The following is a 23,626-nucleotide window of genomic DNA, read 5'->3' as shown; positions in this document are numbered from 1 at the left end:
AAACACAAAAAGCATGTGCAAAACATGCTTTTAGAGCACAGTTCTTAAGGAGAAATTGTTAACCTAAGAATTCTTTTGTTTAACAAATACTGAATGGCTTTGACATGCATTCCTAGCGTGGAACTTGTGAAAAATGGTATCTTTTACTGATTAAATTTTCAGAAACTTTAATTTGCTGACACACACATTTTGTATAAACTTCAGTCAGAAACCAACTTTGAATAAAGTTAAACCAGTTTTGATTTATACTCATCTCTTATTTTCACAGAAGATAACCATATTTATGGCTATACAAGCTTTCCCATTAGGGTTTGTATCAGTATGAATTGATTTACCTTTTGTTTGATAATTTCTTCCATCCATGTGCTACTAAAATGCAGAATCCCATGCTAGGAACATATAACACCCTTTCTGCTACTACAAATCCAACAGGAAAAAACAGGTTTGATGCAGGAATGAATGGTAGAACTATTAAGCAGAGTGCCTAGAAAGGAAATACAAATAACATTAGTAATCAAGATATTGGCAGTGACAAACAGTAGCCAAGAAAAAAGTTGACAAATACAGTCCCATAAAACCAAACATACATAGATAGATATTTGTTTTTTTAATTTTTAATATTCCTACTTAATATTTTCCTACTAACAGTGCAGTGGAGAAAAACTTATGTCTCAGCTTATGTCCTCAGGAGGAAAATGCAACTACTCCTTTGTGTATTGGAAGTGCGGTCAAACTCATTTTCCAAGCATGTCACTTTGCATGTTTAAGATAGCAATAAGCTATCTAAATTACTTCTCTTCATACATTATTTCCAAATTCAAGACAAGAGATTTCATCAGCAATATTAGGTATAATTTTCACTGGTCTTCTAGTGAAATATACTGCCTCATTCCAGTGACAAGACAAGAGAAATATATGAGTCAGAATTATAATGCTAGGTCTTTTAGAAGTGAATCAAAATTTGTCAGCTGCTTAGCAAAGAATTACTTAAATCTTAGGTTATGCATAAATATTTCCACCCATCTGAAAGTTTTGCTGCCTGATTAACATACTAAAAAATACATTATTTCTGAAGCAAACTAAGATAAATGCATGCAGGTTTGTTGCATACATAACTGCACCACTGAACTAATAAAAAGTATGGTATCAGGTTATTATGCAGCTTGTAAAAATTTGAAATGGAATCAATAATTGATGACAGTTTTCTTTTTAAAAAATACCAGCTCTTTGATCCTTCCCATTTCTTCCAAAATATTCTTTCCTGTTAATCCATCTCAATTTTAAGATCATATATAATAATGAATAGACAGATAGGAACTGATCTTGACAAAATTGGTTTTTCATAATATGAAAACAACTTACAGAAAAAAAACGAAACAACAACAAAAATGGAAACCTTATTCCTAAATGCAAAAATGTGCTTTCTTTTACACCTATGAGAAAGAAAATCAAATCTCTTGCTAAATACACATCATGACTACTGACATTTGAATAAAGTAAACAGCTTGCAGGATGAAAATGCATTCTGGTCCTTGAAACACATTTAAATTCTATTGAAAGCCCCCATGTGCCAGTTGAGCTTTCACTAGCTGAGAAAGGCTGCAATATAGTTTACAAATACATAACAAGGGACATACTTCCTCTGATAGAATCACATACTTAATTGCAATTTAGGAGCTTTGTTGCTAGAAAATTTTCCTCCTGTATGTTCATTTTAGCCCAAAGGGAGATGCACATAGTATCTCTGGGTCACAGCAGATCACACATGGGGCCATGCAACCTGAACCATTTACTCTTAACAAAAGGACAAAAACAGTGCATCATTCATACCATCAATACTGTCTTGGAGGAATCCCCAGGGTATCGGAGGCTGAAGACCATCAAAGATCCCAGAAAGCAAAAGAAGGTAAGGGTGGCAACATTTCTAACATCTAACAAAGACTCCACAAGAGGAATAGTTCCCATTGTCCAGTCACAGCATAATTCTGAAGGATTGAGAAGAAGCCAAGCATTTACAGGAAGGAGGTAGTTGAAAGTCAGCTGTCTTGCTGGGGATGGACTAACAGCAGCTGGGTTATCAAACCTAAAGCAAAAGAGAGGAGAAAAAGGAGCTTTTAATGAGGAAAAACATGATCTTGATTCATTTTGTGGCAAACTTTAGAGTCATAGCTAGAACTACTAATTATAGACATGTAAAATATCCTAATCTTTCTGCATTTGTCAGGTGTGAAACCATGCACAATGATTCATTGAAGAGAGGGACAGAGCCTCCTCCATGTTTATGAAACTGCTTTGGGATATCATCAACATAGAGTTTGAAGAAACAGAATGATTTACACCTTGAGTTCAGTGGTCCTTGCTCATAGTTTTAGTAGTTGATCTCATTTTCAGGGACAGTATTAGCCCCTTGTATTTCTACATTGCTCAAACTTAAGATAAATTAGTCTTTCAGCTCTAATGTCATTGACATAGACTACTTGAAGATAAGTGTATCTCAAGACAACCATGTTTTCTGCACAGTACATACCTAAAATGCACAATATATTCTGTATGTAGAAGAGGGAAGATTTAAGAGATTTGGAGAATTCAGCCAAGGTTCAAATACAGAGACAATAAAAAATACTTAAGCAATAAGACATTTAATTTCTGAATTTCTAAGATAAACTATCAACTGTAAACTTTTTTAAATGACTGCCTTCTCAGATACCTCAATATTTTGCACATTTTAGTCAACAGCTGCTGAAATATATAATTCAGCAATTTCACAAAAAATGCAATACTGTACAGACATTAAATAATAACATTAAAATATGTGAGTAGCAGTTAAGTTCATATATTTTTGGCCATTTCATTCCAACTTCATTAAGTCACATCTTATCTATAAACAACAGTAGATAAAAACACTTTACTATTACCTTGTAAACACTGGAAGCTGAGATTGGATAACCTGGACTCTGACAACTACAAGCAGCAGTGTACTGAACATTAGGACTATGAGCTTCAACAGTGTTTGGAGCATAGAGAAAGGAATACTGCCCTTCCCTCGAAGAATCTGTACAGCTGTGTCCAATAATGCTGGCAGGGTGTACTGCAAATTAAAAAATTGTTAATAATCAGACAGGATACTAGTTAGTCCCTTAAATAAATATGAGCTACCAAATACTTTTTTCAAATTTTTTTTCTCTGTCTGCTCCCAATAATTATTTAATTCAGTTTCTTAGTGCTTTCATGAAAGGTCCCAAAAAGAAGATCTCTATTCTAATAAACTATTCAAGTATTCTTGCTAACACTATCACAGGTGAACCTACATACCTGTAGCTATTTTGTGCTGGCAGATCAAAAAATTTTGCCATCTTCAGAGGGTTGAACAAATGAATCAAAACCATGAAATAAACTCTCAAGAAGAAAAGTCACTATTCTCAGAATTATCAGCCCCTCTGAAAACTTGCCCTATAAATAAATGTCCTTTCAAATGACAGAAACACTATTCGCTTCCTGATTTGCCCTGGTTCTCATTTGATGCCTCTACTACAGTAAGGCATCACTCCTTGCCTCATGAGCATCGTAATCTTGAACAGTTTCCCATTACATAAACTAATTTCTTCTCTGTGTACCTCCTTCCCTTTGTTGTGACTTCTGCTGGTGATGATCTATTGCTTCACATGTACTGGCTGACTAAACCACAGAAACAGAAAGGTTTTTGAGGACTGGTTCATTTGACACCTGTGCTTTCAGAAGAATCCTCAGTTTGCATTTTATTTTTCCTACTCAACTGACTTACACAATTTTGTCAAATTTTAGGGAAATGTAAGAGAGATCAAGTTACTAAAAAAAAGGAAGACTGGGCTGAAAACCAGTGACTTACTGGTGATTTCCTTAGAAATCCTACGGAAATCACCAGATAGAAAAATTGTATTTTAATTCACTAGACCTGCAAAGGTAATAGTTACAAAGACATCTATGTGATTTTGGCATTTTGGCCTGGATTATGAGTCCCCAGGATAGAGAGTCTTTCACCTTTTATTAGTGCATTTCTTGCAAAATTTTCCTGCAAGTAATTAAGGAAAAATAACTACAAAATTTTCTTTAAATATGCAATGCTACATTTTAAATGACATTTATTTTGATTATTTAAAAATTTAGAATTATTTAATTGCAGGAAAATCTTGTTTCTTTAAGGAAAATTTAGTATTAATTTAAAGGTTTATCAATGCTTAAAATGAAACATGACATAATGGAAGAACAAACAAATTTCTTAAGAATTTTACTTATTTAAATGTAAATTTAAAACATCTGGTTACTCAATAGAAAACAATTAAATGCATTTGTATATAATAGGTTCTCTATTTTTACTACAGGGATTAAAAACAAATAACCCCCCACCTTTATGCACCTCAAACTTTAATCAAGATTGCTACACATCAGGATTTGCAAATCTCAGTCAGCTTTAAAACCATAGGTTTCCATTAAGACCTGTCAAGTCTTTACTGAGTATTTTGCTAACATCTCTGCATGGCATGGAAAGGACAACTTAGAAGTAATTTGATTCCCTCACTGTGAACCATCAAACATGAACTGACTCAAAAAATCTGAAAAATGTAAGAGAACTATTGAGTTAACCTGAACTGAGAAAGATCAGTGATGAAATATGATGCTTCAAAGTACTTAGTGTCTCACAACACAAATACACTTTATTTTTTAACAGCTTACCCCTTGAGCAATAAAGACTTCATACACACAGCATATCCCCACCACAGTTATTCCTTGTTCTTTACACAGTGTTGCAACAGCTACTAGAAATACAGTCACTGCAATTGGAGTCCACACTGCAAATAAAGAAGATGTTATTGAAAATGTTCCATCTTACAAAAACCACAAACATTTAATAAAGTAAATTAACCCAAAAATTGAAGGTTTGGCTCCTCATGTTTGAATATACCATGTTCTGTAAACTTGTTTACTGTGTAATTTCTTACAAAAGATGACCAGTTTTACTCTACAGAAAATGGATCAGTTTTAAAACTGCCTCCCTTAAATTGAAAGAAATAAACAAAGTGAAAAAGATTAATTTCTAATACGCAAAACAAAATATCTCAGTATTTCCTAAATCACCAAAGCACTTTTTCAAATGGAATACTTTACAGGGAGCCATGACTTCTCAATCTGGCAAAGAGGAAATCCTCCTTCATCTGCACTCAAACTTTGCAGCTTACTTGTGACTGACCATCCGAGGTACCTCAGCACATTTCCACTTAAATTGCAAAAATAAGAGTGCAAGGAATCCCTAAGGCAGGTGTTATAAAATTAAATTTAAAAAAGCCTTAATCTTGGGGAAAAATGCAATTTATAATGGAAAGTAGTATTACATGTGCATCTTGGCTCTGAAGGGGCTTTGGTACATACTTGCTGAATAACCAGTACACCTCTATTATGGTTTTAAGAGTCCTTTTATCAGTGATAAAGAAATTAAATTATATCTCTATTTGTCAATCATTTACCTATGGTATTATCTGGCCCTTTAGACTTTGTGTATGACAAAAAAGCAGCTAGGAAAAAAATAGATGATAAAAGCTCTGCTCTGCCCACAACTCCAGTTACCTGAAAAATAAAAGAAGAAAAACCTCAATTATTATTAAATATTTATTATTATTTGATATTTTAAGATAGTATTGAGTTTTTATTAGCAATCCAAGTATGCTATTTATACATTATTAGATACTTGTTATTATATAAAGCTAGAAAATCTTTAAGGAAGTATTTCATAGAGCACAGGAGTCACCAAGCCCCCATGACCAAGAAACTGGATAAGGAAAGCAAGAGATCAGTGTTGCTGAGTTGAGAACTGCTGATCAAACTAAAGTGAAAGAAGCAAATGCCCAGGCAGCAGAAACAAGGACAGGTAACCTAGGAACAACAACCTGGGACATGGCTCAGTTATGCAGAGATGGGATGAAGAAGGCTTAGGCAAAATTGGAACTGAACATGGCAAGGGACATAAAGAACAATAAGAAAGGCTTCTACAGAAAAGGGATGTCAGAGGTGTACCTCCCCTCACCAAGAGCTGAAATACTGGCAACAATGGACAAAGAGAAAGCTGAAGTTTCTGCCTCACTGTTCAACCTCTCTTTTCTTGATGAGAAAGAAAAGAGTGGATTTTAAGAAAATCAGAGAAGTATTAAAATGCATATGGCAGAGTGTTGTTCCAGAACCCCCAAAGAAATACAGATTCATTCCTATTTCAAGAACTGTTTTCAAAAAATGCTAAGGTGAAACCAACAACCTGATATGGAAGACAGGTCATTATGCTCATGGCTATTGCAGCAGCCACTGTGTTGATTACAGTAGTTTCTAGGATTACCATTCTTCCTCACTTGTTCACTTCTGTAATGCCTGATTGCTTCCAAATGTTTACAAATACATGGCTAAAAAATAGCATGCTGTCCTGAGGCAGATGGTCATATTTAGCTAAGAAAACTGCATAGCTCATGATTTAACTATGATCATGCTGAAAACTGACTTTTTACCATCCGGACCCAGCTAGAAAGTTTTATTGCTAGCACATTCTTGGCCAAGCATGACTGATCCAGCACAGCATAAAATGAGAAAGCAACTCAGTACCCAAGGTCACAGTATAAAGAAAAGCATTCTAATCTGAGTCTGAAATCATACTTTAGTACTACTGTACATTTACCAAAGGATTCACTGAATCACACACAAAGCATGTTTCACAATTAGTAAGACACCACAGTTTGTGTTAATATTTTGAAGAGCATCTAAGTATTTGTTTCCAAAATATCTTAAGATGTTTCAAAGACTCCTGGTCTAGATTCCAAAATTGTCTAGCATTAAGACATTAAAGAGAACTTTATCTGTAAATCAGTTGAAAGAGAACATTAATAAAGCATGTTGGTGCCTCCACAGCTGACTGCCAACAGAGAGGTTCTATTTCTGGATACAAACGTGACTTATGAGAGAAAATTCCAGCACTCACAAGGTTAGTTGACATCCTGTAGTTATAGAGGTGTTTTACATACTTTTGGCCAGAACAGAAGCAAAGTAGCTAGGACGACTGAAATGGAATTGTAAAGACAAGGACAGATGAAACTATGATGCTGTTATTCAATCCATTTCCTAAAAACTTCTTTCTCAGAATAACAAACATTATCACTGCAAGAGCTTAGCTTCTATCTGAACTCAAGCAGAAAATTATCTTCTATTCATCGTGCTCTGATAACTTTGCCAGGAAAAATCTGTTTATTGTAAGACAGGAAAAGGTTGAAATATTTATGTATTGTATCTGTTGTTTCAAACCTTTGTGCAGGTGACTAATAAATAGATTAATTTGAAGGAGTTAAGATCAGATACCTTTCAATTATAAAATATATAAAAAAACCTGGTCCTAACACACATCTTATTACCTCCTGTTTTCTGTGTAAGGAAACTTCCACTTGTTCTTCTTTTTACACACTAAGAAAAGCAGGGTAAGAAGAAACCCAGCCCTTATCTGCCTCTTCACCGAGTACCTAAGCACATCAGCAGAGGGATTCAGCCAGAACTGCAGCTCGCAGTTTCCAGCCCCGAGGTGCAGCGATCCCTGTGTCACAGCGCCCTCGCGTGGCCGCCACCAGCCCTTACCCGCGCAGTGCCAAACCGCTCCATCGCTCTCGGCTCTGCGCGGTACTTTCCACTAACCCTGATGGACAACACCAAAACCATCTCTGCTACCCATTTCAGACAGAGTCTGCAAATTTAGGTGTGATAAAGAATCACTGGAATTTGGACTGGAAGTGATAAAATTACACCAGCTAATCCAACCTGTAAGCCACTAACATCAGTCACTGCCAACTTGCAAACGCTCTGCAAAAATCCTATTGAATTTACTACAAAGAGGAGGCAAAGCTAAATTTGGCAATTTAAAAAAGCATGTGTTTCAAAGAACAAGAAAACCAAATGAAATAAAGAGTTTTATTTTTTTAACCCATATTTTATCCAAGTTTTTATTGGGGTTTGGAGTAAGCAGAAATTTTTATGTGCTTAACTTCGGCTTTTTAAACATTGCATTAACTTCTAGCAAGAACATATTAGTAGTTTAATTAACAGTCAACTTTATCAACTCAATTCCTGTAAAATTTGCTCAAAATACATGGATGTCGACTTCATAATTATTGCTTAAAGGGATCTATACTATTAGGGAATAAGAGAGAGATGAAAACTCTTCACACCAAACAAATCAGGACCAAAAAAATACAACAAAGTAAGAGCAAAACCCTCTCATTTTATTAAAATCTAAAGACTCTACTCTCCCCTTCCCCACCCAAAAAAACCTCCTTCACACAATAAAATGGTATCACCTCCAAAGCAGCAAAAGATTCAAACATTTTCAGTTTTCTAAAATAAACCTAATACTATTGAAAAAAAAAAGAGCTTTGCAACACCTGTGTACTCAAATCCAGGACAGTAAATCAAAGGGGAACAGAAGTAACAGCAGAAAACGCCACAAATCTGCTTTATCAGATTTTCTGGCAGAAATAAATCTAATGAATGTTGATCACAAGACTTCATTTCCTCCACAACACTGCAAGCCTGGCTGGCCATTAAAAACTATATAATCAGAAAACTTGTACAAATAAAGCTTTCTTTTTTTTTTTTAATTTCTTAATTGAAGTGTAGAATTCCTTCAGAATCAAAGAAAAGAGGAGAGAAATGTGTCTTCTTCCTTACATACTATATGTTAAAAAAGTGGAAGGCTCAAACAGAATTGGACCTAGCCGGTACAATCCTAGAAAAAGTCCTACTGAGACAGACACATCGACATAAAAAGAAAGTAGACAGAACAGACATGGTGATTAGCCACAAGGGATTCTGGAAATGAATTAAGAGGCATTCATATTATTTGCAAAATAGGATACTGGATGAATCATCATAGAACACAAATGTCTACGTAAACTGAAGTCATAAAAGCCACTGTGCATAGCAGAGGCCTAAATTATTTAGTAACTAAATTCATGTTTCTTTAATTATTTTCCAGTAGCTGCATGTAATGTAAAACAACTCTGAGCATGAGAATTTGTCACCTCCACTGCTCACTGCAAAGGTAAAAGTAAGTATGAGTAAAATCATACTTTCTGGAGTTATATATGTGTGTATATATATATATAAGCAGATATAAACACCATAAAATTTAAGTTTAATTAACACACCTTGAACAAATTAGGCACATCACAGCCATACCTACCGCTTCAGTATGTATTGGGTGCACAGCAAAGAGCAAGCATGCAACTATGCTGCTCCTGTTGTCCAGGAAGAGCTTACAGACCTTGAGGAAGACTATGCAAACCACCACATGAAAGACCAGATTTAGAAAGTGGTACGAAACCGCATTTAACTCGCTGAACAAGTAGTTTAAGCGAAACGTTAGAACTGTGAGGGGACGGTAAGACTTATGACTCCTCTCCTGAAAGAAAACAAATAAATCAATCAGTTGCCACTAATGTACAAAGAGACTTTCACTCCAAAATACCTTTCTGAACACTTATCCATATGTGAATCCCCTTCTACTGTCAGGCTATCTACCTTCAAAACAAAGATAGAAAATAAGTAGCGACCCACCCCCCACCGAAAAAAAAAAACAAAACAAAAAACAAAAATGGCTTTTCCCATTAGACATGGTTAAGGAATTTTTTCACTACTTAACCCTCAATGAATACATAACTAAATGGCAACTGGAAGCTTGGGTTACAGGGTTACATGAAAATTAAGTATCAGAGTCTATTTGTAGAGCTAGCAAATATTATGTCACAAGGAACTAACCCTGAAGTTTATGAGCATATAGAATTATAAAATGGAATGCCTTGATAAGCAGAGAATGTATGAGTGGGAGAGAATTTTTTTCATTTGCTTAGTAATAACACCACATTTGACTTTTAAAACTATATCAAAAACCTTTAGCCTTTGCCATTTAACAACGTTTATCAAGAGCTGCAATGCCAAGGCAGCTTTTCAGATAATACATAGCCACTCTAGATGGGCTACAAACCAGAAACCCTGAATTCATATCTATATATCTATAAATATATACACATACACTTCAATAAATTTAAAAGATTCAATTCCTAATTCCAAGTTTTGTTGCTTAAATATTATCTTCCCTTCCAAATTGCATTTAGAAACAAATACCCTTACATGTCAATATCAAACTTTTGATGGAGAAAATAAATTGGTCAGTTGTTAAATTTTGATATTGTAATTATATGGGAAATAATCTTGCAGTTGTGTGCTGTCAGTACAACTTTTCTTATCAGTTCTTTTATTGAACAAAGAATATAAGCTATGTGTGTTACTGATATTATTGTACAAAACACTAACAAAACCAAATTCCATCAAACCCAAGCTATTCTGTTAAAACCACATCAGGAAAAAGAAGTGCAATAACACTCAGTAAGGTTTTTTTGATTTCCTAAGCATTTCAAAATGTTTCACAAACCATTTACCTCAGACATTGGAGTGCCCCAGAAGTCATTCTGAAACAGATTTTTCAGCGGAGTAGTAGGATGCAAATCTTTATTGTCCAAAATTGCTGAAACATCATCAAAAACAAACCCACAAAAGAGACTGTTCCAGTAGCAGGCTGCCACCACACCAACTATTAGTGCTGCTTCCTTCAGGCTTACGTCACCCATCTTCTCTAGGAGGTTTCATGGACAAAAGCTGAAATATATGTAGAGCAACTTGAGTAGCTTTACTTACTAAACTTGATAAAGAAAGTAAAATTAAGACATCTAAAGACAAATACTTTAGAAGTTAATGACACTCAATACCTAAAAATCCGTAAGACAGAAAAGTTTCTTCACATCACATATGTAACATTGTGTTTAGAGTAAATACTCTCATTAAAATATCTTACCCTTAAAAAGCCTTACAAAAGGTGAATACTCTGCTTCTTTTCATTTACTTGGGAGAAAGAAAAAAAAGCACTGATAATAAATTGTGATGTAGTTTTCACCAGTTATGCAGTTCAAGTGAGTACTGTAGCCTCAAACTATGAAAAACAAATTCTCTGGAATCCTGAGTAATTTAACATACACAAAATTATAAGTTAGCAGAGGCAGAAAGTGTGTCAATTATTTATGAGGTCTAGGTTTAAAGGTGTTTCTCAAAGTATTTCAAAAGCAATTAAAACTAAAACAAACTTCAAACATTCTGATGAAAAAGCAGGAATCTTGTAGAACTTCATAAATACAGGGGTTCAATGACAGGTATAGGACATTAATAATAATAAAAAGTTAAACTTACCATTGAAGGTCACACTAGGCTCATTTGCACTCTTGGTAGAAGTTCACGAAAAGGTCATTTTTTCCCCTCAACTCTGCCAGTTGCTCTGATGTCATTGATTGTTCATGAGACTACTGTCTAAAAAATGGTATGCAAAAAACCCAAAGTGAACTTTATCTTATATTATTTTCTCTCATCTTGCAAAAACTTCCTAAGCCCTAGAAATTATTAATCAGTAGTTTTACAATTATTGACAAAAGCAAACATTGACTTCATTTTCAGAAAATGGACTGAGTAAGAGTATTTCCCCCAAGAGGGAGAGCATCTGTAAGGACACAGAACAGCTAATATAAGCAAGATAATGTGGATCCATAAACACCTAATGACTGCAGCCTTATGTTTATCACAGTTCACACATCAAAGCTGATGAGCTATTTGAAAGGCACAGTCTGCTTTATTGTCCTAAACCCTGAAATCTTAGTGATTTTTTTCTTTTTTTTGTCTGCTGGGCTTTTTAAAAATCGTACTCAGATTTATCATATAACATGCTGAGCTGGAAAGGACTCACAAGGATCATGGTGTCCAACTTCTGGCCCTGCACAGGACAATCCCAAGAATCACACCATGTACCTAAGAGTGTGGTCCAAATGCTTCTTTGAATTCTATAAACAGGCCACAGAGATCTAGATAGGTGATCTTGTTTGTGGTTTACAGCATGGACCTGAGAGCATAATAATCACTCATCACCACAACTAGTGGAAAAGGAACAGAGGTGTATAGGAAGGAATACATGTGCAACAAGATGCAGGTGCAGCTAAACTATAAACCAGGACAAAGATAATTTCAAAGAAATCCAACCAAACCACTTGATGTTCCTCACATAATGGCAGTTAAGAACTTTTTTGTAGTACTTGGAGCACTGGTTATTGATGTTACTTCAAGTAAGAAAGCCTTTTTTAGGAGCTGCCACCACCTTTGTAATTAACAAAAATAAGTAAAAAAAACACCACAATGTTGAAGGATGTTGCTACATCTTTTTCATAGAATCACAGAATAGTTTGAGTTGGAAGGGGCCTTAAAGATCATCTAGTTCCAATCCCCCTGCCACGGGTTTGATCTGAGCACTTTAAATGTAAGATAAGTTTATAATTGAACATATCTATGGTCTTCTTGGCAGCCAGGTAATCTTATTAAAAAACAAAACAAAACAAAGCATGCTACAAGAATGCATGAAATGACAGCCCATATTTGAACCTGAACTCACGACTTTTTAGCTCCCACTTCAAATACCTCTACCCTGCCAGAATCTGAAATTCCTTTTTTGCAACAGCTTTTGAACAATGCACTTCCTACTTCTTGAAGTTCACTAATTCTACTGAAAAGCAGTGACATCTGAAAAGGACCTAAAATAAACACGTCAGGATTTTCCAACATACAAGTCTATTATTTTAAATACTGTGACATAGTAATATTACCACACAGAACCAGTAAGTTTATTTAAATTCAACCTTTAAGAAAAGGCATTGTTAGGTCAGTAGGGTTTTGGTGACTTTTAAATTCTTTAACAACACTTATTCAGAAACATCTACTGTTACCCAACTAGCAAAAACACAAAATTGATTCCTAATTATTGCATCTTATCAAAATGAAAGGCTTAACCAGCCTTAATTATTAGCTCTTTCAACTTTTAGTAGATTTTCACTGTTCCACACCTGAAAAAATATATCAAAACATCTACTTCACTTCTCCCTTAGTCCTAGGTGATTCTGATGCTTTCACAAGTCCTTCATTTTGCTCTGAATTTCTAGTATTCCTTCCACTCAGAACTCCACACTCTACACCTCTACTGACCATGCTGCTCCCTGACAGAGCTCCACTTACCTACACACCAGCTGTAAGGAAAACAGTTTTTATCTGAAGAAAAGGGAACTCTTAAGCATAAATAAACCCACATATTAGATAAATTCAAAGTGCATGTTTAAGTGGCTAGCCCACCATCAGAGAAACTTTTCAGAGAACTCTAGAAAATATACACATTTAACATTGAAATTTTTTATTGCAATTCACCTTCTCCTTGACATACACATTTCAATCACAGATACAATTACAACTACATGCAAATACATGGTCTTTGCTGTAAGCAACAAATATACACAACAAAAGGCCTGGCTCTGGTTTTAGCAGTGACACAACATACTGCTTGAACTGTACCAAATGGGGTAATCTCTGAAGAATCACACCATAACCCTCTCAAATCCTAGTTGTGTGCTGAAGTACTAAGTCTTGCAAACATAGTGAGAGACCTAGAGGCATAATGGAAATCTGATAAAGCCCCCATATTCAAGCACTCTGCTTCTAGGCTAAGCACAAAGAGAAAAATGGGGAATGTAAGGCCACATACAACCTGTAGATTGCACAAAACTGTAGCACAGGTACTTCAATACTTCTGATTTGCATTCTGGCATTCTAAGGTCTTAATTTTCCCAAAATGTACTATAAAGATACACAGAACTAGGAAAATTACTTTCTTCTATCTGGTCTGACTACAGGGTATTTTTAATGCTCTTGCTAACTTATAGCATAAGTATGGAAAAAAAGAAAATTATGGTCCTTTATGTTAGCATAACAATGCAGATTTTGAGGAAGTCTTGCCATCAGAACTACTATGTCCTATCTGCTACTGTAGCTGGGTTCAGCCTCACACTCCAAGCTCCAAACCTGCAATGATCATCAAAATGTTGAGAATGCAGAACTAAAGCAGAGGTTTATAAAAGATCATCTGTATATGGTAAACCAGGCAAACTATGCCTCTCAATTAACTCAGTGGAAAACAGCAACTGCTTCTTGGCAACCAAAACTGCTTCCATGTCAACTAATATATTATCAGCTTGATGTTGGAAAGTAAGAAGCCATCTAAGGAGTGTCTAACACTGAGAACCTTGGAAATCACAGATGTGCAAGAGGCTGCTGAAGCCTTGGTACGACTGGGCTGCTCATGTGAGTGGATATATGGTCCTTCTTACCCAAGTGACACGTTCATCAACCCAAGTACGGACTTGCAAGTGCCAGTACTTCACCCCCAGTGATGGATGTATTTGATAAACACCTCTGAAACACTACCTAACAACTTTTCTGTTGAAACAGATTTGCTGCAAGGGAGAATCACATCACTGTCTAGTCCTAAATATGCAAACAGACTGACCATCCCTCAAGTTATTTTTGCCTCTCACCTACCAGCTACTTTCACAGCTGCTAAGACTGCCCTCAGATACCTGAACCACTCCTTGGGCTGTGTGCCTCCAGCTCGTGGTCTAGTGCACAGCCACAGAGCTACCATTTGACTGGATGAAATCAGGACAGACATGTACTTCACATATTTTATTACACAGACTTCTGTTGGATGCTTTAATTTACAACAGTATCTGACCATATGTCATGAAGAACATACAGTTGAAAACAATAAACAGAAAGGTAAGTCTTGAGAGTCAGAAACTGCACAGTAGTCATGAGAACCAACTGTAAAAAAAAGAAAACTCAGGCTGTGCAAAACATCATTGGACTAAATTTCTTAGGTTGTTTGGCACAGAAATCTACACTTTGCACTGCACCATTTTCACATTCGTACAGAGATAAGTGGAAAGGGCACAAGAGAATCAGAACTCTCAAGACCATTTGGCTTATAAGGCACAATTTTCCTCTTCCAGCTTCTTGAGATCCCTCTAATAGTTCATCCAGTCTTCAAGAATAACAGACAAGAGTAAAGCATAAGAAAGTTCCACAAAACTGAAAAAATGCACTGACAAAAAACCAAGTAAAAACCACCACAAGAGCCAAAGCATTTTTAGAAGGTAAGAAAACAAAATATTTCTCAACAATCGTTACTAAATCCATGACATTACAGATGGTTTAACACACCACATGCTGCAAGATGCAGTAGTCTGAATAAGAAAACCTCTGCCACAAATAAAAAATGCATAATTATGTTCTAAGAGTATCCTCAGTTGGGAAATTTGAGAGTGCAGAAGCCATTTTCTGTCCATTAGAACTAAAAAAAAATTGGCAAGAGTGTGCCTTGTCACAGAGTACAGCTGCAATCCTGAAAACATGCAAAAGCTATTTAGTACCCCATAATTAGCTATCTGCCACCTTACATTAAAAGACCCTTGCAGGAACAAATATGTTTTTGTCAATTAGATACATGTAACTATTAAACTTCAGAAACCTTAAACATACATTTAAATTTTTTCTTCTACTGAGTAATGGCACTCTCACAGATTGAAAGGCATTAATAATGATGTGTTATGCCCATTTATTAAAAAATAGGCAATACTGGAGATTTATTTACTCTAGAGACAAACTATTAATGGCTGAAGATTCCAAACTGTTTAGAACACTACAGTTCACACAGAAAACTTTCAAATTGTCAAAGGTGGAAGAAAATGAAGAGCTGTTAAAACAACTCCTAGGTTATTTTTATTATTAAACATGTGAACAACTAGCTCATCTAAGAGCTGGTAGCTGAACTGATGAATATCACCAGAGATATATACAAACCAGTAGCACAGTCACTTGAAAACAGCATTTTAATTCAGATTCTGAGGCTCTGCTAATGTCCTAATTTGTATTGTCCACTTGTTAACCTTTGTTTTATTTTGAGTTAAACTGAACATTCTTTCTGCTGATTTACTACAAGTGTTTACTAACAAAGAGATATCACAACTTTGTTTCTGTTGGCCTTTCCAACACAGCCTTAAACTTTATCTACTCTTAAAAATCCCACTCCAAGGTACAACTCCAAAATGAAATGTTAGATGCACAACTGAGATTTAAATGATTTGGCTTGAATCTGATCTAGAAAGCAAGAAGTATTTGTGAAGATGAGAGAAGAAATAATACAAAACAAGCCTGGATTCCCCTTTCACCTTGCTGAGATCCTAAAACAGGATAAATATAACAAGAAAACTTCTATAGTGAAAACCTGCTTTTTGCAAGATCAAGAGGCATGGCACTACTGGGAAATACTAGGCAGGAAGGTAATGGCCTCCAGTCTTCTCTTCAGAAAGTTCTGAACAACTAATTAGAAGAGCATTGGCAGTTCTGATACAAAGTCGGAACACATGTTGCAGGCCAGATAAAAGATGTCCCAAGGGGAAAGAACATGCTGTCAACCAAGCAGCTGAACTAACACTCAAGACATTTTAGGTTACTGTGGTACAAACAATGACCAAAATGTAACAGAGTTTAAAATGGGTGAGATGAAGTTACTGGTTTAGCTGGTGGTTTAGTTTCAATTTCTTCAATGCAACTGGTACAAGTCAGTTGAAATACAAACCACACAGGTTTAGTTTGTATTTTATAACTTAAAAACTCAAAACACTAGCAGAACCTCACATTTCAATGTCAAACCTTTACGGGTTTTTGCTACAAGCAAACAGTAACAGACTAATAGCTGTTATATTTAATGTAACTACATAAAACATCTTTTGTGGCCTCACTGATGCAAAAATAGTCTCTAAAATAACACTTATCACCACTCTCAGTGTTCTAGAAAGCAACAGCGGAAACTGGAAGCTTGATAACTCCAAAGAATAAAGGACCAAAATCTACATGTGAGGTATAAGCTGAAAACATAGCCTTTAGACTCTACTACTCTGTCCTCACTTAGAATGCTGGGTCTGTATACTATTTCTTGTGCTCTTAAAATAACATTCCATCAGGCTTTTCACAGTGCAGTTTTTCTATTAGGTCTTTGCAAGGGCACACTGTTATCAAAGCTGTGATTTAACATGTATGCCTAACTCTTTTATCAAGACTAGGTCAAACCCTTCACTATGGAGCTGAAATGATTTCTTGGCTCCAGAACTGTAAATATCTGTTCCCACTAAAAGAAAATTCACTTACACAAAGTTCAATCCATGAGGTGATGCAAAACATAAGAAAAATTAATTTACTTGGTCCAAGCCATCCTGTATTTTAAATGTTTTCTCATTTTGCATAGGGTTAATACTTCAATTTGTTTTACTTTTTTTCCACTTTTGGCGTTTCCATGCCCGCATCAAATCCAAATACCTTTTACTTCTGCACCAATGATCTTCACTAGCTGCTCTACACAATTACAATCCAGATATGGTTTCACTACAAGTAAATGTAATAATGTGTTCTCTGCTGATTCTGCAACAGAACACTCAAAAATGCTGATACAAATAAAGCACATTAAACAGCTATACTGGCATTAACACCTTGTAAAGATGATGAAGATGATTAAAACCAAAGCTCCTATACATTCTGGCATCAATGGATTACTTTCTCTGCCACAGAAAGATTCATTTCCTGAAGGCATAATTTGTGGCTAAGGTGCCATTATTTTCTGTGCCACTTCAAACACCTGCAAAAGTCCCTGTTACTAAGAAATCACTGTTTTACACTTAACCATAATAGTTTTATTTTTAGTAACATTACCCATTCATTAAATATAACCCAGTCTCCTTCCTTTACTATAGTATACTTTTCACATCCAGCACAGAACTATAATTAATCAACACCTGGCTGAGATATACAAGTCTTTGGAGTTGTGCTGTGACTGGAATTATTAATCCAGAAAAGGACAAAAGTACAAAGATAACTTTATAATCACTTTTCTCTTACCATCAAAACAAAACAGAACAAATCCGCTTCAGCTCTCCACAGCTGTTGAATAAACAAACACAAAGAGATAAATATTCCTGGAATGGTAACTAATTTTCTTTTTTTATTAGAAAATATGCCTTCCCACCCATTTAACTAAAACATGGGATCCCAAACTTCCTCGGCTATCAGACCACTACCAAAACTCAGACTTGCTGGCCAGCAGCACCCAATGGATTCGAGCAGTTTCTAGTGTGATTTTCCCGTGCCCTCTGCCCCCACTATTCGCTACCCGCCCCCGAAGCACACACGCACCGGGGCACTCCGGCCGCCCTGCCGCCGGCGGGCAGGAACCAGCACGCTGCCCGCACTAGGGCGAGGCAGGCAAGCTCAGGGCAGGCTGGGCGGCCGAGGCGCCGAGCCAGGGCGCGGTCCCGGGCACCGCTCAGGCGGCGGAGCCCGGGGTCGAAGCCGCACCGCAGCCCGGCAGGCGCGGGGGGCTCACCGACCGCACAGCAGGCACGGCAGCGGACCGAAACTACCGGGGATAGCAGCTACAGCGGACTCGCTCACTTACTTCTTCCTTGCTCCCTCCCGCCCACCCCGGCAAAGCCCGCCGCGGGGCCGCGGGGCCGCGGCGCGGCGCGCCGTGCCCGCCATACCTGAGGCCGGGACAAGCACCGGGGCCGCGGCCCCGCCACCGGAGCCGCCACCCACCGCGCGCTCCGCCGCCGCCGCACACGGCGCACGCGCGCCGCCCCGCTCTCCGCCCCGCAGAGCCTGTCGGGAGAAGGGTGGGCGGTGCCGCCGGTCCAGAGGCATGCCGGGAGCTGTAGTCCCAAGGAGCCCGCCGGTCGCGGGGGCGGTGCTCGGGGCTGTTGCCCCGGCGAAGCGGCGCGGTCGGGCGGGATCGCGCCCTGCACACCTGGCTGCCCCTCCGGACTGGGAGAGCTCGCTTGGCACCGTGGGGCTTGTCTGTGGGTGCTGCGGGAGCGCTGACTTTCCCTGCGCACACGAGTATCCGGGTCCGCGGGAGAGTCTGATGGCGTCGCCTGGCAGCGGCCAGCGTCACCCTCCGGGAGCGGTGAGGCCGCGGGGCGGGGGGTGCTCCGGGCGAGGAGACCAAAAGCGGCCGGGCTGGGGCGGCGGGGCAGCGGGTCCCGGGCTGGGCCGGGGTAGCGTCCCGCCGTGTCTGCTGTCAATGCGGCTGCGAAATAAGGCGGTTTGTTTATTCGGTAGAGCTGCAGTGAAACGGGGCAAAATTGTCTCAGCAGCATCGTGGAGGGATCCTGGGCTGTCACTGCATCCTGTGGGTGGGGAATGCCAAACAGGAGAGAATGGGAGCTCTGCAAAGAATCTGTCTTGGCCGGGGATTTGTAATTAAATCTTGTGCTTCGCAGAGCTACTCCGGGTAAATGGAGTTTGTAAATCAGAAGTACCTTAGACAGGATTACCCCATGTGAACAAGCACGGAGTTAGCAGGGCACAGCTCCCGCGCCACTGTGGTGCCTGTTGGTATCGAGCCCCCAGGAGTGCAGGTGGCTGTGCTGCCCATTATACAGCACGCTATATATCCCTGGTGGGAAAAGAACAGCCCTTCCTAGTGGTGCTTGATCTCACTGTGATGGTAATGTATCACCGTGAGAGCTTGGCTGCCTCTGCCTGGTTTCTCAGAGTCAGAAATTAGGATATTGTTGTTCTGGTAGTACTTGGACAGAGCCTCCAGACTTCCTTTCCTATCTGCATCTGCTGAACTTTACAACATCTGGCCGTTTGATTTCCTGAGTAAATACAGAAAATCTTGTGGTAACTAATCCGAATCTCCATCTATTTCACACACTTTGCATCTCACCACATGGATCCTCTGTTTACTAAAACCACAGGTTTTAGTTGAGGACAACAGATGACCAAAGTTATGAAAAACTCTTCATTTAAATGCATCCTCTCACAGTATTTGTATCCTGTGAAACTGTGCTGCTTTGGCACTAAAGACAACTCACAGAAGTGATTTACTCTGTGCATTGGTTGTGCCCCCCTACCTTACTATAGCTGGTCTCCCAACAAGTTGGATTCAGTTGTTTATGTACAGATATCTCTCCTTTTGGGTAAAATTTTAGGACTGATATTTTCTTAGGACATTATTTTGTAAGTTAAGGGGAAAATATGTATGAGAGATGGGAGGTAGGAAAGGATTGAGAGTGATAGGTTTGTGTATTTGCTTTCAGAATAGTTTTGATTGTTGAGCATTTAAAACTCTTAAGTTCTACATCTCATTGTTTAAGAAAAAATGAATGTAAGTACTCTGATACTTAGACAAGCATATTGCTGAAATCAAGTAGTATTCAATTAACTGAATAAGTCAAAGTGGCAGTATTCTCCTTGTACATTACAACAAAACAGAAAAACAATAATGTATATAAGATGTCATCCTTGTCAAGTCATGGATTGAGTGTAATGCATATTTTATGTTTAGCAAATATTGAAGAAATATAGTAAATACAGGGGACTTTTCAAGTAGCTCACATATTCAGAAATTATGATGGTCATTTTTATCCTCCCTTAAGTGTACAGATGTATTTCTGGGTCTGGCAGCTCTTCTTTCAGAATGCTTAGGCATATTAGTGTTGGAAAATAATACCAGTTTTAGCCTTTTATTAAGGAAGGAGTTTTCTGTTGTTGAGTCTTTAAACTGCTGAATGAGGAGCAGGGTGTTTTATGGATCAGATCAGAAATATTGTGCTGAGCAGACAGCATTGCTGCAGTTATTGATTGAGCTTGATTTTTTTTCTGTAAAATACATATTCCTCATGTGTCATTAGTTTTCTGAATAATGCTGCATTTACTATTCCAGTCAACTTTATTTCTTTCTTTATTTTTCTTAAATAATTTAAGCTATATTCATAAATTTGAGCTATATTCATAATTTAGGGCATTAAGTAGATTAAAAATGTTCTGTTCTAAACTTGGTAGAATTTACTTTTTGAAGTATTGATCAGAAAGTCTAGCGACAGCTCTAAAGAACAGAATAAGATTTCCAATCCCTTCTGCCTTTTTCAGATACTGCATTGACTTTCAGGTATGTGAGAAGTCTCTGTGGCCCACAGCAACCAGTAGGTAAGCACTTTTCACCACTTTCTCATGAGATTGTTCTTATTTTTCAAAAAGAAATGATGTTTAATACAATGTCAAGAAATCAGTGCTTTAGTATCAAACTAAAGAAGATGTTGGTTGTGTTTTAAATATCAGAAGTAATTATTTTTGTGCTTGTTCATTGGCATAAAAATACTACATTAAGAGATGGGGAGGAAAGAAAGAATATTGAAGTTAAAATGCAGATTTCATGTGTGTCCTGATCTTCACTGATACTTTTAAAAGTTCATTGACTATGCATGCTGTAATTTTTTAACATAAAGAAAAAACAGTTTTGCTATCGCTTCCTGGTTTGCAATAGATCAAAATGTGAACAGAATGTTAATCAGCCTTACAGTTATTGTAATCATTGGTATGTTCAGTGGCCAGCCTCCATTAAATAATTTGACCTAAAATTGTTTTCCACCTTATAACTGTTATTTTCATCTTTGTTCCAGGGAAAAAAAGTCATACCTTCAATATGGCACCCATTTTAGATTGGAAAAAACTCATGAAAGTTGATCCAGACACTCTGCCTCGTCAAGAGGAGCTAGCAGACAGATTGCTGGATATCACATTCAAGGTACTTGAGAAAAAGGGAAGTGAGGGTTTTGTTATACCTTTTCCCTAAACTCTTGTCCTTCACATACATTAAAGATTTATTTGTAGATTTCATTGATATTAGTGTAAAACCACTTTTGTCTCTCTCCTTAGGTTGATGGGAAAGACTTAAAAACTGAGACTCCAGAAAAAGTGATACACCTTTTCAAAATTACTCAATCACTACTGAAGGTTTGTATTAAGGCTTACTTTCTTCTATTCTGCAGATGCATTTGTTTATTTTTTTGTTTAAATGGAAGTATCATTATTCTTTTTCCCCTGTTCCTGAAAATACTGTTTACTCCTAAGGTAATTTATATGCTAAATGTGTGCTTGCACCAGAGTACCTTCTTGTGGAGCTGTTGGAATTTAGTAGTGGGAAGTGAAGTGAATTGGAATAACATCATTATATAGATGAAAAATGCAACTAAACTTCTCAAAATAAATATGTTTTAAACATGATGTCTATGGAACAATCTTTTAATATATGGTAGTAGTAAATATTCCCTCTTTATTTGCTATGCTTTTCTCAGATGAAAACTCAGGAGGTAGAACTGGCACTAGAAGAAGTTGAAAAAGCTGGGGAAGAGCAAGCCAAATGTGGTAAGCAAGCTTTTTTATGCTGTTCCTAAATGATTTATTAAATATGTTTTTTAGGTTTTTGTTCTTCCTGTTTTGTGACTTTTTTTAAGGTTTAGAGAACTGAACAAAATACCAGCTAAAAGTTCTAAAGTCAATTGCTTCAATGAAGCCAAATATTTAAAGTCTAAGGTTAACTATTGTTTTATGTGTTTTTTACCTTGTTAGGTAATTCACTATATCTGTTCTATTTTAACAGAAAATAATTTTAAAACCAAGTTGATGAAACTTCAGAAAGAATTAGAGGTATGTTTTAAAATTTTGTTAGTGTATAGAGTGCTCTGATGTGGTCTTTTAATTATTTTATTTTAAACTAGCATTTAGGCTTGTGGAGTGATGAAATAGCTCTATATTTTAGTAATGGTTTTTATTAATGTTTTTTATTAATGTTTTTGAAATGAAAATGTACCTGTATTGGGTGAATAATTACTTGACTTTTTGTATTATTGAAATACATTTATTTATATATTTATATACATTTATTTTAGTCTTTGCTTCTGCTTTGGTTTTTTTAGTGCTTTCTGCTTTGAAATTCTACTATATTTACAATGTTATTTTAATTCTCATAAGGTGGCACAAAAATCTGCTGGTGGTCGTGATACTCGTTTTTTGCGTGATGAGATCCGCCAACTGGAAAAACAATTGGAACAGAAAGAGAGACAGTTAACAGATACAGAAAAAGAGTTGGAAAAGGAGAAAAAAGAGAATGAAAAGGTAAGAAGGACTTGAGCTTGACATCTCTAGAAGCTATTCTGTCAAATATTTTGTAAAGCTGATGTTCTGAAAAAAGCATGTGAAATTTAAAAAGAAAAAAGAAACCACTAATGAAATAGGATTGCTGTATGTTTGTTTGCTTTTTTTTGTTTCCTGGAGTTCTTTGTGGTGTCAGTGATGCATATAAAGATTTCCTGTCTTGTAGCTTGCTCTTCGAATTGAAGATGCTGAAAATGAAAACATCAGATTCAGGAGAGAGGTTAGCAAAAATTATTGCTGACTTACTGTATTTTCGACTTTTTAAATAAATATATTACTTTATTTCTGTATTGATAATTTTTGATGTGATATTTAATTTTGGAACATTTCCAGTTTTCTAGTGCAAAGTAAATATGTAGTATATCTGCTCCAATGAAACATAGTCAATTGAGGTCAGGAGGTCTCTACACTTCAGTTTGGATATTCCTATTGTCCATTTGCTTGGCCTGCATTTTGGGTTTTGCATTTTTAGCATTTTTCTTAAATCTTATTGCCAAGTAGATTTGTTTAATTATTCTCCTGGGGTAAAACCTTGATAATAATTTGTCAAAATACTCTTTTATATATGTGTGTATATGTATGTATATACACTCTGAGGTATAACAAAAGC

At 36.9% G+C, this 23,626-nt stretch overlaps 2 protein-coding genes across 4 annotated transcripts in view; one reads left to right on the top strand and one right to left on the bottom strand.

Moving 5' to 3' along the window:
• Positions 1–18,663, bottom strand: part of TMTC3 (transmembrane O-mannosyltransferase targeting cadherins 3) — a 28,084-nt gene extending 9,421 nt beyond the window's left edge. The window contains exons 1-10 of one of the 3 annotated variants that reach the window (XM_079303018.1): positions 18,558–18,663; positions 11,840–12,023; positions 11,293–11,409; positions 10,491–10,707; positions 9,236–9,454; positions 5,499–5,598; positions 4,711–4,826; positions 2,916–3,088; positions 1,831–2,083; positions 336–484 (exon numbers count right to left, since the gene is read on the bottom strand). In XM_079303018.1, the coding sequence (XP_079159144.1) occupies positions 336–484; positions 1,831–2,083; positions 2,916–3,088; positions 4,711–4,826; positions 5,499–5,598; positions 9,236–9,454; positions 10,491–10,679 (1,199 nt within the window). In that variant the 5' untranslated portion in view covers positions 10,680–10,707; positions 11,293–11,409; positions 11,840–12,023; positions 18,558–18,663. Of the gene's footprint in view, positions 1–335; positions 485–1,830; positions 2,084–2,915; positions 3,089–4,710; positions 4,827–5,498; positions 5,599–9,235; positions 9,455–10,490; positions 10,708–11,292; positions 11,410–11,839; positions 12,024–17,916; positions 17,959–18,557 lie in introns of all 3 variants that reach the window. The other 2 variants (XM_079303017.1, XM_079303019.1) reach the window with 2 other exon arrangements.
• A 36-nt stretch (positions 18,664–18,699) lies between these two features.
• Positions 18,700–23,626, top strand: part of CEP290 (centrosomal protein 290) — a 46,094-nt gene continuing 41,167 nt past the window's right edge. The window contains 8 exon segments of the mRNA XM_079303016.1: positions 18,700–18,979; positions 20,953–21,009; positions 21,483–21,607; positions 21,739–21,816; positions 22,158–22,227; positions 22,463–22,509; positions 22,834–22,977; positions 23,183–23,236. Of these exon segments, the coding sequence (XP_079159142.1) occupies positions 21,506–21,607; positions 21,739–21,816; positions 22,158–22,227; positions 22,463–22,509; positions 22,834–22,977; positions 23,183–23,236 (495 nt within the window). The 5' untranslated portion in view covers positions 18,700–18,979; positions 20,953–21,009; positions 21,483–21,505.

This window comes from Erithacus rubecula (genome assembly GCF_903797595.1).
Source record: "Erithacus rubecula genome assembly, chromosome: 4".
Classification (NCBI taxonomy): domain Eukaryota; kingdom Metazoa; phylum Chordata; class Aves; order Passeriformes; family Muscicapidae; genus Erithacus; species Erithacus rubecula.
Note: the sequence above shows the minus strand (reverse complement) of the source record. Positions and strands in the feature narration are given on the sequence as shown.